Source organism: Labrus mixtus, chromosome 17 (assembly GCF_963584025.1).
Source record: "Labrus mixtus chromosome 17, fLabMix1.1, whole genome shotgun sequence".
Taxonomy (NCBI): Eukaryota; Metazoa; Chordata; class Actinopteri; order Labriformes; family Labridae; genus Labrus; species Labrus mixtus.
In genome coordinates, this window is record NC_083628.1 from 21,562,559 (window position 1) to 21,579,843 (window position 17,285).

The following is a 17,285-nucleotide window of genomic DNA, read 5'->3' on the forward strand; positions in this document are numbered from 1 at the left end:
AAATCACTGAAAGGCAAAACATACAATGTTTGTAGTTCTTTTTTTGCACTTTGACAAAATGCACGCAGCATATTTGGCTGTTTTCGCAGTGCAGCAAAGTGGGCTCATTTAATTCATTTGGGGTTACTGAAGCGTGTAACTTGTGCTTTTGGGAGTTTCACAGAAGAAGAAATATCACTTAATTTGGTTAATTTTCGTACAGTGACACAGAATATTGCATATAAAAATCTGTTAAAACTGTCTGGATTCACAACGCTGGAAATATAAAAAATGTGTTTCTAATATTTTGCTGTCGCCAATTTGAGAACGATAAAAAAATATATCTGTTTTAAGTGGGTTTAGATTTAGTTTAGTAAACTTTAAAGAACAGGTTCAGCTACATGTTAACCTTTTCTCCATGGTAAATGCATTAAATGTCAGTGTTTTTGGTGGGACAAAGAAGTTTTAGCTTCGTCAAAAAAATGAGACTGAGAAGTACTGAAAGACATAATTAGGAAGCAAGGAAGCATGAAAGTGAGAGGCGCACTCTGTACTGAGCAGGAACCTCGAACATTTATTCTGTGGCAGACTTAAAGAAAAGTCTCCATAAAGAAAAGATAGTGATTTATTCAGATAGTTGTTGGCATTTTTAGTTGACATCCCCCAGAAAGCAGCCGGCTGCTGCAGCTTGGATTCAACATGCTGCATTAAGAGCTTTGCTCCCTTCAGGCAACAGCGATTTCTGGGTTATTTCTACCCTGGTGTATCTGGCACAGTTTTGGTGATCTGCACTCGGCGGGCCAATGGAAGCACAGCTGCTCCACGCCTCATTGGCTGCCGCGGGGTAATGGGTTAATCCTGATTGGTGATTCTTTGAGAAGACACACCCCTCTTTTCTTGGGATTCTTTTTTTTGGGAAGGGGGGGATTGGACTAATTAGCATATTTTACATTTTGACTGCAGTGAGGAGGATTTGTAACCTCATTTTTACATTTTTGGCTCCAAAAGATAAAGAGGTGATATCACCAAATTAAAAAAGGCCTTTCAGTTTGTGAATCAGCCTCCAGAGTCAAACTTGAAACTCTTATTTCATCAAGGGATTAATTATTGAATAAATGTAATCACTGCTACAGAAAGTTCACACCCTGCAGAGTCTTTGCCGGGCTTTCAAATAATCAGGAAATAAAGTGATTATTGGTGAGAGAAAAGTGAAGATGTTCGTCAAACAGTGGTGCAGCACCTCACCACCACATCTCCCACTCCTCTGCTGGGTTGCTGGGCAAAATTTCGAGCAGGCCTGCCTCCATACAGGAGTGGCTTGGTGGATGGTAAACGCGTGTGACGTCTTAGCCGGCGTGCTTCTCGAACCCCCCTGTGTATCGCGTGTCTAGACCAGCACTACTTCTGGAAGGGGACCATGTGACGCAGAGGAGCGGTCACAGGACTCTAACATCCACACTCAGGGCCCATGTTTTTTTCTTCTTCTAAGATCAATTCTTGCCTTTTATTCCAGCCTATAATCACACGCGCTCAAATGAGTGAAACTGAGGGGAAGTGACAGAGGTGGAACCTGGCGCCGGCGACACACGGGCTGCATCAAAGCCGAGCTCATGAGCTCAACCCTGAAAATGTCAGCTAGCTTTGAAATGATTTTATCCCCAGTTATTTAAAGTTACAATAACCAGTCATAAGACTCGATATCAGATTAATGTGACTTTGATCGCACAAAGTAGAACTACAAGTGAAATAATTATTAAATTAAATTAAGATTGAAACGACGGCAAGAAGGGAACCGCTATTTTTCAAATCTGAAATATTTTTCTTAATGTAAAATTTTTTTAAATTCATAATAATAATCTGAACAATTTAACCAAATATTCAAAATTCTAACATTTTTGGTTGAACTAAGAGCGAGTGTAACGTCCTTTTAGACATGAAATTCGGGTCTGAAGCAAAAGAAATAAAACATATTTATGCAACATTTATATAAATATACATTAACAAATCAGAAAATAATATATGAACAAATATTAACGGAATATGACGACATTAAGACGAGAATATTTACGGGAAAAAACAAGATTTAGGTTGCCCGTTTTTTACGTTCTAAAAAAAATGTTTATCTATTAAATATAAATATTTTCTAAATAAAATTAGCTTAAACATTTTGCGTTGAGAAAAGATTTTTAAAATATTATAAATTACTTTGAATTCAAATGTTTAATAATTATGTTTTATCAATGATACTAGAATAAATAAATGTTGATGCTAACAAAGTTTGATTCTAAAGTATATTAATTAATTTTGTTATTGAATTATTGTTGTGCTTAAACACCTTTAATGTACAAACATGTATTAATTTTTACACATATCATATCCCACTTTACTCCAAAGTCTTACGCTGCAGGTGAAAGAATCAAACACACTTACGAGGAGTAAAAAAAAGTGATTAGTGAACTTTTGGTGACCGAGTTTTCGCTACTTACAAAAGTCCACTAAAAGTTAATAGTCACCTCCATGCAGAGACAGAAATATGAGCAGCGAGCCATAAAGACTTCTGATGGAAACCTAAGCAGCCGGCACACTCAGGAAACAAATAAAACATCTTTATGAGGCGCATTTTATGATGTTAATAGGCCCAGTCCCGGTCCAGTGGCCTCTAAGTGCTGTGCTGGACAGGTCTGTGTTTCAGACAGCCGCTACTGTCTGCTCCGCCTCGCACAAAACTGCTGCACAACTCGCTGTCTGCAATACGCCGGCTGCTGGGTAATTAAAAGAACACTTCCACAAATGACAATACATTTCCATTAGCAGACTCTGATGCACATTTTGCATATTAAGGCCCCGAATATGAAACTAATTGATACACAGCAAACACTCGGAGCTGGAGTCGTCTGGTCTGGGCACTTTGGGTTGAAGGTGGAGAGATAAATGTGAAAAAGAATCAAACTATCTTCAACAGCTTTTACTTCTAAACCATTTACTAATAAATAGTGAAAATAATGAGCTCATGAAGAAGTACAATTTAATTTTCCAGCCAACTTAAAAAGTTTGACGCATTTTCTTTTGTAAAAAAGTAATTTACTTAAAATCATTTTATATAGAAAGAAAACAATAATAACCTCCTTTAAATAAAACCTGTTTTAAATTTAATTTTAATGACAATAATTACTACAATCTTCCCGCAGTTAGAATACTTTCTACATGTTTTGAGTATATTTAAGTTTTAGAACGAAGTTAATCAACTAATTTAAAGTGTTTTAAAGTTACGTTAAGTGTTTTTAAATATTCTTTTCTTTAGAGATATTCCTGAAAATGTCTAGAAAATGTCATTTGTCTAGTGCATTATATTTGAATCTTTACATCATGTACTGGCTAATATGGTTTTTGTTCGTCTGAGATTTCTCTGTATTTCACTTTTCACTCATCATCTTGATCTCAATCTAAATCTTTCACATGTGGAGAGTTTATTTCACATTAATTTGTTGTTTTCTGTTGTTTTTTTTTGCCTTATAAAAAAAGCTTTGATTCAGGGTGAAACTTTTGGCGAGGGTAGGTGTCTGACAGCCGTCTCTCCTCCTGTGCTTTGTTTGTCCCTCAGACTTGGTCAGTGTCTTTGAAGCAGGACGGGACAGGTTCCCTGTGACCTTGTCTCCTTTGTGAAACAGACAATAACAGGCTTGTTGGGCCATTAGTTTCTCTTTGTAGGTGCTTGCCTAGGTGTGATATCCTCCCCTGTCACTGCTGATACCGCTGAGTCGGCCTCGGGATCCTCCACAGGAAAGGACAAAGAAAGAACGAGACAAAGACGTGATTTACAACATTCCTGAAGTGTAATCATCTCATTTTTTTTTACACCAGAATCAACTTTAAAACCTGAAATAAGAAGGAAAGGAAGGCGAGAGAAGCTCTTTGAAGCTCTGATAACCAAGAGTCTCAATTCATGAAAGCGTAGTACTCTGCTAAAGTGGAGCAATCTGATTGGGCGGGAAAAGGAGCCCTGCGATTGGCTGCGGCGGCGGCATATTCTGTGTCGACTCAGCGCTGGGACCTGTTACGCCAGATGCCCTCCTCCCGTCCCCTGCAATGTTTGCAGCCCCACGCACGCGATCCCTCGCTCCGCTTGGCTGCACCCTCTCATCGCATTACTTCTGCTATTCTAACTCCTCCATCAATTATGCACTAGAATAACTCTGGGCCCCGATGGAGCCAAGACATAAAAGGGGATCATCAGCGCGAGCGCTCGCAGCGTCTGCCTGCGTGTTCCCATCGTGCTGCTGCGACCGCTGATATGAGCGCCAAGGTAGCTGCTCGCACGGGCAGGCGGCAGAGATGACACACAGCGACCAGCGCACCACCAAAAAAGCTTGTGCCGCCATCTTTGTGTTAGTAGGTCAATCAGGCTGCCAGACGTCAGAAAACATTATTTTCAACAGCCTCACATTTGACTTTGTCTTATCCAAAATAAATGATTGTGTCGTGCAAAATTTCCATCAAACTATTAAACTACTTTCTAAGTTTGCTTAGGTGATGATTTTTTCTTCAGAGAGAATTGTGTTTTTCTTGCACTGCAAAAACGAGTATGCTTCCCTTTTCTCAACAATCAGACAAAACTTCAAGATTAATTAGACAAAAACAACAGAGCTGCTTTTTAAGCTGCAGTAAAACAAAGACACAAAATGTAAAAAACCTTATTTTAAAATGTGGATGTTTTCATGGTCATTTCAAGAATCTGTGACAAATTTAAATATCAGACTGTGATTTATAGTGTTCTGATTTTTATCACAGTTTCATGAAATACTTTAAGAACATCTCGTCTACATCGGGTCTGATTTGAGTTCATGTATTCAAAAAGTCAATATTTTACTGGTTTGACGGAGAGGACGACTTGTCCAAATGACTCTTTTTGTTTAAAAAAAGTCAATGTTTCTGCAGAATTAGTTTTATCCTTTAATATTTCTCAAAATCATGAAATTTAAGGGATAAAACAAAAAAAATAAAGGTTAAATTAAATTAAACAAAATGTTCTTAATCCACGTTAAAATGCCGCTGAAAGAATTAAAAAAATGAATCAACGCAAAGTATTTTAAAAAAAACAGATATATGTATTTGAATCTAGAGAAAAGGTAATCAGGTAAGGGCACAATAATTAAGACAGTCAATGTGATAAATATCTCTGACTCCATTAAAAGAATTTCTTGATGTTTTGGGAAAATCGGACCTTGAGAGTTCAGCACCTGAGAGCAGAGACTCCCCACACAGGAATACACGTCGTCTTAAGAAAAGAGACATTTTCACAGGATCTGAGTGTCAGGTCTGAAAAGATCAGAAGACACTCAAGTGACATCCCAGGATTCGTAACCTACTTTTTATTCCTCGATTCAAAATGGAGTCGAATTTGGAAAATGGCTGCCTGAGCCTCCGCGCTCCGCCACACGGCACAGAGAACAGGAAGAAGAGGAGGAGGAGGAGGAGGAAGAAGAAGAAGAAGAAGTCAGCCACGTCTGCGGAAAGTCTGCACACATCTGTGCAGTCTGAGAATTCAATTAATGACCGAGAAAGTGAAGTTTATGAGATGATAAAATACTCCCCAAAACAATTTAATCTCGCTCGTTCATCAGCACAGAAAACACAGGCCAGGAAAGAATTCAGTGAAGAGAAAAAAAAAAGACCAGACGACACAACGTGGACCCCTCTATCGGAGTCATGGCGGTCCTGACCTGGATTTCTCCAGCTTTGCGTGTGAAGGTTCGACCAAGCTCTATCGTGAGATCACAAACGTCTTTTTGAATATTTCATGGGTCCCAAAGCCCCCGAGTGTGCTGAAATCCAACAGGAGGAAACACTTTGAGTCTCAACGGGCCGGAGAGCCACACCAAAGGTCCCGCAAAGTCACACCAAGTTCATGTAACAACAACTGTTCTTCACACACAAGTAAATTACATTTGTGACTTTGATATTTTCATCTCCACGGGGGGTCTGCACACAGCGACAACAGGCTCAAACTTCTCCTCTGTTGTGGTAACAGAAATAACAGCTTCAAACCATCATCAGATAAAACCAAAGTGATTAAACGAGACATTTGAACCGGAGAAACAAAAGCAATCACAACTTGTTCAGATCTGCTGACCAAAGCAGATTTTTCCTCATCAGAGGTGTTTTTGGTTGGTCTCTGTGGCCCCCGTGCGTACGTGCTGCTCACAGAGCTTCATCACACATGATTCACAAACCTGGACTGGAAACGGGGGAGGAAAGAAAAGCGCTCACACGTCAGTTTTGCCTAATTTTTTCCAAGAAACACAAAAAGTGAAAAGTCAGCAGCCGTTAAGAATCAGGAAACGACGGTGTGACGAGGAGGTGCGCATACTTCATGTTTCAGGCCTCCCTCCAAAAAGCCGCACTGACCCAAATACACTTCCAGAAACATTCACTGTGTTCGGCCCCTCGCTGTCAAAATGATCAGATTTGCTTTTTATCAAGAATATATTTCAAGCCAATTTACATTTCAGCTCTGATCACATATGATATCCATCTACCGGTGCGCCAATATTGTTCCTACCTCCGTTTGTCTCAAACCAGCAGAGACAGCAAAAACACTGACATCACAGCTATCCAGACAAACCCACTGAATCAGAACTTAAACTCCACAATAAGGCGGAATAACATCAGAGACGAGGAGGATTAAACACTGCTGATCCCGCTCTCTCTCTCATTGAATCAACTCATCCTGCATCCTGCAATTATTCTCCCTTTTGTCAAATAGTCCTCTTTTATTTTGACGAGTACAGAAAAAAATAAATGAGCAGTGATGGGAAATTATTTCAATAAAAAGCTGCATCAGTGGAAACCACTTGTTCTTTATAAATGTAACTTCTTTGCAAAAAACACATTATCAAGTTATTTTGTTCCCTGTGACTCTTTATGAACTAAATAAGGAAGTGGAGAGAGATTGAAACAAACTATTTGTTTTCCTTATATGTTGCATTTGTGTCTATCTCTGTGCATGTGAACCGAGGGCAAAGACAAACAGTCACAATTCTTTTTTTTTTAAGAAACACTTGAACCATCGGGTCCGTTATGTGTCTGAATTTTCTGCTTACAGCTCAGAACAAGACTGATAGTTACACTGGACTCAAGAAAAGTTTCACAAGTCCTAGAAATAGTACAAAAAATGTCAATCAAATAAAACATTTCAACGTCTTTCAGACTCAAAATTAAACTTTTTTTCATTTTTCACGACGTTTCAGTTCCATAAAAGTCTACTTTTGTGTATTTACACTGAGAGCAAGAAAGTCGAATTTCTTGTTTGTGCACGTAACAGAGCCACAAAGCAGATTCTGTTTTCCATTCTGAATTTTATCAAGAGAAAAAAACACACACAATAAGACCAATAGTTCCACCGGAGTGAAGAACAATGGCGGGGTATTGTAGAAAGAAATCTTGGAAAACAGTCGGTTTGAATTGGAAACAGGTTGAAAAAAAAAGACTTTTGGGTTCAAGAATAAAACAACATTTCTTTGCAAGTAGGATATTCTTTTTTTTTTTTTTTTTACAGTGTACAAGGACACGCAACAATTCAAGAACAGTTTCAAGCTGCAGACTTCTCAGACTCACTTTCTCTCTTTTCTTGGACTCTTGTTTAAAAGTCTCAACAAACTTGAACTCACGTTTCATTACTGGTTTTTTGGGGAGTGTTGAGTAGACCTTCGAGGGCCAAACATGTACCCACTTTACTATCTTTGATACTCTAATGGCCTACAAACAGCAGCAGCCTCTCCCGCTCTGTTAGCAGCTTAGCCGCTCTTTAGGTCCTTTTTGTGGCACTTTTTTTAGGAGCTTTGCTGCAGTCATTAGGAGCTAAGGCTGATTAATGTGAATGGTCAGGCAGGCCCTGGCTTTCTGAGGGAAGAACAGAGAGGGGTGAAGGGTCCCACAGGAAGTGTTTTGTGTCTCCACACAAAGGGAGGGCTGACCTCTTAAGCCCCTTAGAGCCTCTTTGCTAATACCCTCACCGGTGCCTACAAAGACACAGGGGATGCCATTTCACCACTCACATTTAAACAGCACACATAGTCACACACACACACACACAAAAAGCCCAGTTAAGATTAAAACGGCAGAAAAGTGAACCTCTGTGCAGCGGAGTGAGACTGTGAGATTAGGCCTGAAGAGTTCCCCCGCTAATCCATTGACTGTCGCACATTTCAAACAGGGGATGCCAAAGCAGTACACTATCTGATCTGGATACCCCGAGACGTTTTTCTGTAGTCATAAACATTTTACTGTCTTAAATGTGTAAAAACATTGTTTCCCCTGTTTCTACCAACACGTCTTTGTGTGTTCAGTGAATTTTCTAGACTCAAAAGTCACATTTTCTTCTTCCGTTGCATCGGCTTTTCAGACTTTTTTTAATCATCTCTGGGTTGTTCTGAGATCAAGAAGGAGTCGGGTTCAACAGCTGACCCTACTCTGACGTCTTCAGCTTTTTTCACACATGCACGCCTGAAATTTTCTGGACATTTTCTGGACAGCCTGCCTCCTGAAATCTTCACGACTTGCCTTTTTCACACTTGCTGCACCTTACAGCCGGAGACTTTCCCTGTCAGACCGAAAGGCATGGTGGCATCCGGAGGAAGGGCATGACATACACAGGAAGACGCAGAAACGGCGGGTGATGAAGTCCGGTGATGACAGGTTATGTGTCTTTATCATATCTTCTATATCACTGCTCCATGTCATTAAATGGATACAAAGAATCTACAATGATTGGTTAAGAACAAACTGGCTGCTTCACTCCATGCATCCTGAAGGCCCTGGTGACGAGTCACCATACCCCCCCCCCCCCCCCCCCCCCCCCCCCCCCCCCCAGTGAATTTCCATAACTTCTGCTGACCCCAACTTGATGCAGGAATTTTACTTTAGAATTTGCAAGAGAAACTCTGGGTGAAGCCAAAATTCATCCTTTTGCATTCACACATGCATCTCAGCAGGTGTTTTATGATTGTGTGAAAACACCGTTAGACTTCAGAGAAATCTCTGACAAGTCAAAGTTCTGTTATTGGAAACATCATAAAACCAAAAAAGAAATTATTTTTGAAACTTATTTTGAAGAATATTTTTTACATTAAGAAGACACTGGGTTCCAGAAAAAATCTTGAAAATGTTTTTTTTTATTGTAATTATTTTTAAACTTGTAGAAATAATCCCACTCCTGTTGGACGCTCTTCAGGATCTCCAGATGAAGACAGGGTTCTAGTCAAACCGTTGACCATATTGTGGGATTTTTAAGTCACGGACGCTGAATTCTAGAAAAATCTAGTTTAAATTTTCAGACTGTGCTGAAAGACTGATTTTACTGAAGCTTATTTTATATGGGTCGATCAAAAGGGCAAAAAAATCTGGCTGAAAGATTCCCATTGGAGACAAATTTTCTTGAGGTTTTCCAGATCAAAATATGATTCTAGCATTGTTTGACCTTATTCTGTCTTCTTTAAGGATAACAACACTCAATTATGAACAACTTTTGAAGCTGAAGTCTTCACATGTTAAAAAAACTGGGTCAAACTCGCAAACAGCTCGAAAAAGGTTTTACGATTATTTTTGTTTGCATGAACAAAAGAAAAATCAGCCCCAGGAGTCCCTTGGAACCTGTTAATAGTTGAAGTGACGGGGTGAGATCATGGTTCCTGGTCAGCTTTTTTACATGAGTCGAATTTTTCTAGATTCAAGTGGAAGTTTTTTTATTGATTCAATTTCAAACATTTCTTTATTCATCTTCCATGATACTGAAAATCAGGTCAGGAAAGTTTTTTTGTATTAGAAATTGAGGAATTTAAGACAAAAGGATAATCTTTGGAAACCCTTTCTACTTTTTTTTGACTCCTTGTCAGACGTGGAATTCTATTGGACGCTTGTAAAGACATTTTTTAAACAACATCTCGAGATTCAAGTGTCATTTTTCTTGATTGTAGAGCAGTGAATCTGCATAATCTTCTTTCAAGTAGTGAGCCTCACTTCTATAAATGTCTTGGAAAAAGCGAGTTTAGTAGTGAAAACTTGGTGATAGTATTGGGTATTTGAACTTCTGATTTAACATATTTTGATTCCCTATTCTAAAACAACTTCAAGAGAATTCTTAACGTTGATTTTTATTGAAATCTGACTTTAGTAATCGAGCATCACTGGCTTACTTTTTTGCATTTATTTTAGAAAAGTATAATTCAGGGCCTAACACAAGACAATTGGGCATTTTTAAATTGATAACTTTTAGTATTGAAATAAAAAAAGGTGTTTTTTTTAAAGGACAAAATGAAAAATATCTGGTGTCACCTGTGCATCTGCTGCGTCAGAATTCAAGGAATCTCGGCATAAACCAATAAACCTGCCACACTTATTAGTAACCCCTCGTCACTACTTCCTGTCAATCAGAAGCAGGCAGCCCGAGGGCCTCGACTTATTAGTCAGAGAGCGTAAAGGAGGGCGGGGGCCGCCTCTCTCTGCAGGCAGGGGTCGTAGAGAGCACGAGGAATGACGGGCGTCTCCGCAGGACGACTGTCCCCCCCCCCCCCTCCACAGAAATCTTCTTATATGAAACTCACAGTGAAGTGACCTGAAGGTTGAGTCTGATTAAGAACATTGTGGAAGGTACAGGTGATTAAAGCACACACTGAACATGATATGAGGAAGTGAATAAGGCAGATATCCTATCTGTGAAGTGCTGCTCTTTCATTTCATGCTCGGAGAGTCCGGAGTGCTGTAAGGAGGCTTAATGCTCCTGCACTTTGTAATAAAATGAAAGGTAAACCTCGGATAAGAAGCCTCTCATCCTCACTTTATTGATAGTTTCTGAACCCTCCCTGCAGGAAATCACATTCACTCAGCTCTCTTTGATGTCTTTTCAGATTGACACTTCCTCAGGGGTGGAAACACCACTCCTGACCCCACCCCAGGTCTCCTCGGCCTGGACACTGTTCTCCTGTCGTAGCCTCTGGCCTCTCCTGCGGAAGTTTCTATCACGCCTGCAACTGTGCCGTCCCGCCTATTATAATCCCCCTGCTCCACCTCAGATAACATATGCACACTCTCCACAACCAAGTCTCCCTCTGCCTCCCCCTCCTCCTCCCCCTTACTCCTTCTCTCTGCACAGCTAAGACCCGGCTATGGGCCGCTGAGTACGAGAGAAACAATAGCGGCCTTTCAGGCGCTCTGTGCCGGCGCTGGGGAGAAGGGGCTGCGGTCCTGAGACCCAGTCAATATTTGGACGTGGTTGCCTTTTTGTGTCCGTTTTTTTTAATCCAAGCGGAACCGAGCGGCAGGGAGCCGGGAAAAGGCTGAGAGGGGAAAGCGAGGGTAAACACTGGGAACAATGCAAACGGGGCAACTCACAATACCACTGGGGAACTATCACAACATCAGCTCACCACCGAGTGAAAAATAGAGTATTGTTTCTTTAAGTGGAGATTAAAAAGAGAGCAGTGTAAGGAAAAAGCAAAACAGTGGAGGTCACTCTCCTGTGAGGAGGAATGCGTGCACTCTAAGTGTCAAGTCGAGGAGCTTACTCCGATTTCTGGGGTTTTATTCCAACAGAAAACAATCGCATGTGTGCAGACACTGAAATGAAAAAGGGAACATTTGGATCATCAAAGAGGTCTGTCAAAGTCAACAACCACACTTCTGTCAAACATGAAATGAGGCCAATGAAAAGATTCTTTGATTGTCTTCTGGAGAAATATGTTGCATCTGCTGGGGAAAGCTTTGGAGGGGCATTATCAGGGATTAAAGGAAACCCCCGGGGTGACCGAGCTCTCCCTGAATGCTGGAATCCTTCTCTCCCCAGCTGTCAGGTCGTTAGTCCCACCCAATGAGCTTCTTTGATGACGAGGGGTATCAGTTTCCATGGCGTCCGAGACACAAACAGCTCGGTGAGATTAGGGACGGAACCCGGCCCTGATTCTCCGCTGATCCCACCTATCAGCAACAAATAAACACCTTAGGCCACGGCAGCGCCTGCCTGCAGACCATATGGACCCGGGTGGGTTTTAATGAAGCAGCTAAAGAGCTGGTGAGCAGGGAATTCACTAATAGCTCCTTGTCAGAGCAGCAGTAAGTACCCCACTCGTACGCTTTATTCCATCATTCGGTTACCGACACAGACGGCGAAGCTGACAAGGAACATCTGTGGCTCATTTTTCTTACACGAGCCTTTTTTTTTTTTTTTTCCACAAACCAAACGCTTCAGGTTTTATGTTCTGAGCTCTGCTTTCTGCTCATGAGCTGATGTTTCTGTCCGAGTGCCACTTTCCAATAAAACAAACGTAAGACTGGATTTATTCGCTGGAACTGACTGCTGTATGAATCATCAATACATGCGTAGAAGGAAACACTAAAAGGACAAATGTCTGCAGACTCTGAATCTAATAAAGCATTATTTGTTTATACGTTTTTAAAGTTAGAACTAATAGCTGCATTGAGGGGTTAATCACACGTTATTAAAGACGTTTAATGATCTATAAAACATCTTTGTGTCCGCAGTGAAATCCATTCATGAGCAACTTTAGGGCAGTAACCATATTCTGATGTGTTACTCTTCATAAAGGATTTATGAGCTTTAACTAATGTTTAATAATGAAGAATAAACCAGTTATTAATGCTTCATACAACACACACTTTGAATTAATGCATGTAGAACATCTTATCTTCAAAGACTGAAAATCATTTAAAAAGTGTTTGGAACAACTTTTCACAGTCCAATAAAGTCTAAACTATTATTCTTACTGGTTACAATGACGCTTAAAGTAACAACTTGAGAATATTTGGAGGGCTGAATAATTCTTTCCCCGTAAATAATTCCACAAAATGTCATCGTAAAAGGTCAGAGGTCGTTTTTTAATAGTTACTGAAGTAAAGCTGCAACCTTAAAGTTACAACATGACAGTCTACTTATGGTGTTAATAATGTCCTTTAAATGTAACCATAGCAACAGTGTAACAGCTTGAATCTGTATCTCCAACACAGTTCATATCTGCTGCACAATGAATTTTCCTATTTATTTATTTTTTCACTTTGGGTGTGAAATAACATCATAATAGGCTCTTTAATAATAAAAGTTTATTCCACGTAATCCTTCATCTTTTTATGTTTTGAACTCAATTAGTTCATATAAAGGTTTTAGTCTCCATATTTGTGAAGTCTGTCTTTAGGTATAAGCAGAAGGGGTCTACATTACAGATCCACCTATCCATCTAGTCTAAACGTCGTCATGGAGACGGGGCACTTGCAGTTCAGTTGGAATAACTCTAAAGTGAGAATATACAAGCTGAGAATGTTTAAAATGCCCAATGATCTTTCTTGATCGGTGCCGTCAGTCCGATATCCGATACGTAAATTACGTCAACCGATATGAGATGAGATCTGTCCCATCTCTAGTCTGTGTCATTGTAAACCTGGACGGCTAATGGCTTCTTTATGAACTACAAGGATCAATAAACAATATTTGATCAGTTATAACTCTATTAGAAACAACTTATACGGCTTTTAAAAAGTATGTTTTGCAATAAAGAGGAACCACGAATTTAGCATTTAGAACCTCTGAGATGATTTTTTTGCCAGAATAATCAAAGAAAAAGTAGAACGAGCATGTCACATTACCCTTAATTTATCCTTAAAAAACAACAACCAGAAACTAACAACAGTCTCAAAAAAGTTTGGCATTATAATCTTCACACATGTTGTTAAATTCCCATGTTTTTTTAGTTTTCTATCCAAACGAGGAGCTCTTCCAGACTTTCTAAAAACCTGCCTCTGCAGAGAACACCTCCACAATCATGGACCGACTCCGATGAGAACAAGGCAGAAGATTTTGCTCCAGCCTCTACAGACATAATTATCTGAAGCCTTTCAGCTTCTATTTCGGATCTTGCACCAAAGAAAAAAAAACCCCTTTAGAGTAAGGACATGAAATGTATCTCAGCAGTTTCTTTCTAACAAGACTCCCTGATTCTGGAGTTTCATTTAATTTCATTAAGTAGCTTATACGAGTGAGTAAAGCTACTCGCTGTCACTGTGGAGGCTTTTCAAACTCCAGGCGAAACTGAACCATCCTGAGGGCTGTAAATCCCTCCTCCAGCGCTGCTCACAGTGCTGCTCGTGTGAGTCGAATCAGCAACAAGCATCAGCGCAGGAGAGGTGATTCTCAGAGATGAAAGCATGGCAAACATGGACGTATTGTTAGTCTGAATTACAAGAAGGTTTCTTTCTTTCGGCCCCATTTGAAACAATACAGAAACATGAAAATGTCATCGCATTTCCATTTTTCACGACTCACTTCCCTTTCCAATTCCAGAGCTCCTGTAGGGGATTTCATGAATGGCTGAGTATGGACTGCTGTTCCGGATGCCGTTTCTCCCACTTTGGTCAAATATGTAGCAGAGAAGGCAGAAGGGAGGGGGAGGGGGGAGGGCTCATCTGGAAGTGGGGACTGTACCACAGCAGGTTCCCAGGGCTCCAATACTGAGTATGGTTACATTAAACAGCAGGGATCCGGGGCCCGAAAGATTGTATGGAATACTGTTAGGTTCTGCTGAGGGTCATGGGGCCCCCAGGCTTTAACACGGCCCTCTCTTACATTCTACAGCCGGGGTCAGGTTTAGATTAAAGTCATGAATGAGAAAAGGAGACACTCATTTAGAGTTACTCATTTATTTAGCCTCCATTCTGCAGAGACAAAGCCCAGGCGGGGTGCCTTCGCCGGGGCCGTCACCGGGGCCCCATGGCTGGCGGTGCTGCCCCGGTTTTGACCCTGACAACGGTCCCCTCCGCGCTGCTTAACCCCGAAACTCGCCTGGTTACTACCGAGTGTGTGACCTCAGCATGTGTGTATCTCTCACAAGACCGGGCATCACGCTGGGACTTGGCCGCAGCTGAAATACCCCTGTGTACCCCTGCATTGTCTGCCCCAGCGTGGGCCGGGAGGGGGGGGCAGAAGAAGTGGAGTGGGGTGGAGGGGACTGGGGAGCATGGCAACCAAGACACCAGACTTGGGAAGTGGGAACAGTTTGAAGGCCAACAGAAGAAAAAAAAAACACACACAACCTGCAGCCTGTGAGCGGGACAGAAGGCTGTTATCAGACGCAGATATCTGTCTGCTCGCTGGGCAGGAACTCCAACAGCCTTTGATCTCAACACCACAACATTTGCATTTGTATCATTAACATCCTGTCAGTTCAACTCCTCTGATGCCCAACAAACCAGTTTCTTTTTTCTCTTCAGAGAACACGTTGATGTCAATTTCCTTTTTATCTGCACTCCTGCTAAAACTTTAGCCTGGAGAGTTTTTCCTGTCCATCCGAAAACAAAGTGACACACACTCATATGAGCTCAAGTGCCCAGAGTAAGGCACTGAGTCAGCATAGGAGATGAAATGACACTCACAGGAGGGGGTTGAGGAAAGAAAAGTCACTTTAGTGCTCGAATTTTTGCTAATATATGTGAAGACTTTTTATTCAAACTTGCAACGTTTGCATTACTGCAAAGTTATAACTCACCCACTCTTAAGAAAATACAATATCTGCACTTTATCAGCAACGCGCTGCCTCCGCGAAGAGACTATCAAGTCAACCACATCAACCCAAAATTTGACAAACATATCTGCTCAGCCTCAAAGCGAGGGTTACCATTTGGCACAAAATCATTCCTGTCATTTCTAATCGACAGCAGCAGACTGGAAGCGACTCAGCAGTATTCAAATGCAGCAGCTCAGCCTGAACACATTTCTCCCAGCGCCTCTCACTCTCCTCTTGTATTTCATTTTCGACCTGAGCGCGGAGCAAACACCGAACATTAATGCGTAATAGCGCGTAATGGTGCGTAATAGCGGATCAGGATGTGTGAAAAAGATGGCACGTTGTTCCTCTGTCAGCAGTGATTTATGCTGCACAGGTTATTAAACGATGATTCAGATAGGATGGAGAATTATTCGACTGAAATCACCACAACAATCCATCAACGAAGACAACAAATATGTTAGTAATGAAGTGGGAACCTGAATAACAATTTTATTACCAGAATGAAGTGCGCCGAAGAAGAGCTTATAATGGAGCAAATGTTGCATTTCGTTTCACACAGTGAAACATTGATCAAATAACAAGCTAGTTTTCAATCTATAAATATTTAAAGAGAGGTTATTATAGTGTATTTGTGCACATTTGTTGCTTCATATTGAGCTCAGAGTGCACCAAGTGTAGTCTACAAGCAGTCACTGAGCAGTTTAACAACTGTGAACCAGTTCAGCTACACCCGGGTACTAACGTCCAGGCTGAAGGAGCCCCTCTATGCCGGTGTGTCCCTGCAGGAGAGCGGAGCAGCGGCCGGGCGGCCAAGCAGCGGGGTCGGGCTACTTACTTGGGGTTGGTCCGGTTCCAGTAGACGGCGTAGCGGTCGGACACCACCTTGGAAGCCGGGTCCTGGCCGAACACACACATCCCAATGATGAGGAGGAGGAAGAGGATCATTTCCACCTGCGGCATGTTTGCTGTGGAACTCCGATGAAGCCAAATCGATTACAGTCCTTTCCTCAGTGTCAGGGTTAAAGATGAATATATTTTGGGATGAAGTCTTGCAGCTTTTACGCGTTTTATTCCCGCACAGACGTAGTCCCCCTACTCTGCGTTGAAAGGGGGAAAACGCGAAAGATGTCCTCTAAACAGAGCGGGTTAGGATCAGTCTGACAGTCAGGTCAATGACTTTGCACCAAACTCTTCCCCACTTTAATTCAAACCAGCAGTTCTCGGCAAAGTAAAACAAGCAATTTAAAATCCAGATGATTTCAGCTTGATTCAGCAACTCTCTGCATTCGGCTCAACTCCGCGCGGCGAACAGTTTCTCCAACTCGGTTGAATTTCCCAGAGAGAAAGCAGCGCAGCGACGCAGTTGAAAAAGAGAGTAAATGTTCCACGATGCAAAAGGGTAAACCTCTGTGGAGACGCAGTCCCTTGTGCCGTCGCTTTCCTCCGGCGCTGGATCTCTCGCTCAGTTGGCTGTGAATCACCGAAAAGAAGACTCAAAAACCAGCAGCTTTCAGCTCCGGGTTTGTTCCCCGCAGCTCGCCCGAGCACCTCTGCCCCGCCGAGCAACAACAACACACGCAGTGAATCAAACGTCTCCTCCGCGCGTAAACGCACACGATCTCCGGGTTAAAAATCCCCTGAAGAGCTCTGTTATCAACGTGCAGGAACCAAACCAAGTCATCAGCGCTGTGGCTCCTGCGGCCATGCTCTCCCGGACCAACCCCCCTCCTCCTCCAATCCCCC

The 17,285-nt window shown here is 41.7% G+C and overlaps 1 protein-coding gene across 1 annotated transcript in view; it reads right to left on the reverse strand.

Moving 5' to 3' along the window:
- The window catches only part of LOC132992058 (ephrin-A5b-like), an 82,377-nt gene extending 65,104 nt beyond the window's left edge, over nucleotides 1-17,273 (reverse strand). The window contains exon 1 of the mRNA XM_061061159.1: nucleotides 16,378-17,273. Within this exon, the coding sequence (XP_060917142.1) occupies nucleotides 16,378-16,502 (125 nt within the window). The 5' untranslated portion in view covers nucleotides 16,503-17,273. The remainder of the gene's footprint in view (nucleotides 1-16,377) is intronic.
- Nucleotides 17,274-17,285: the final 12 nt, after the last annotated feature.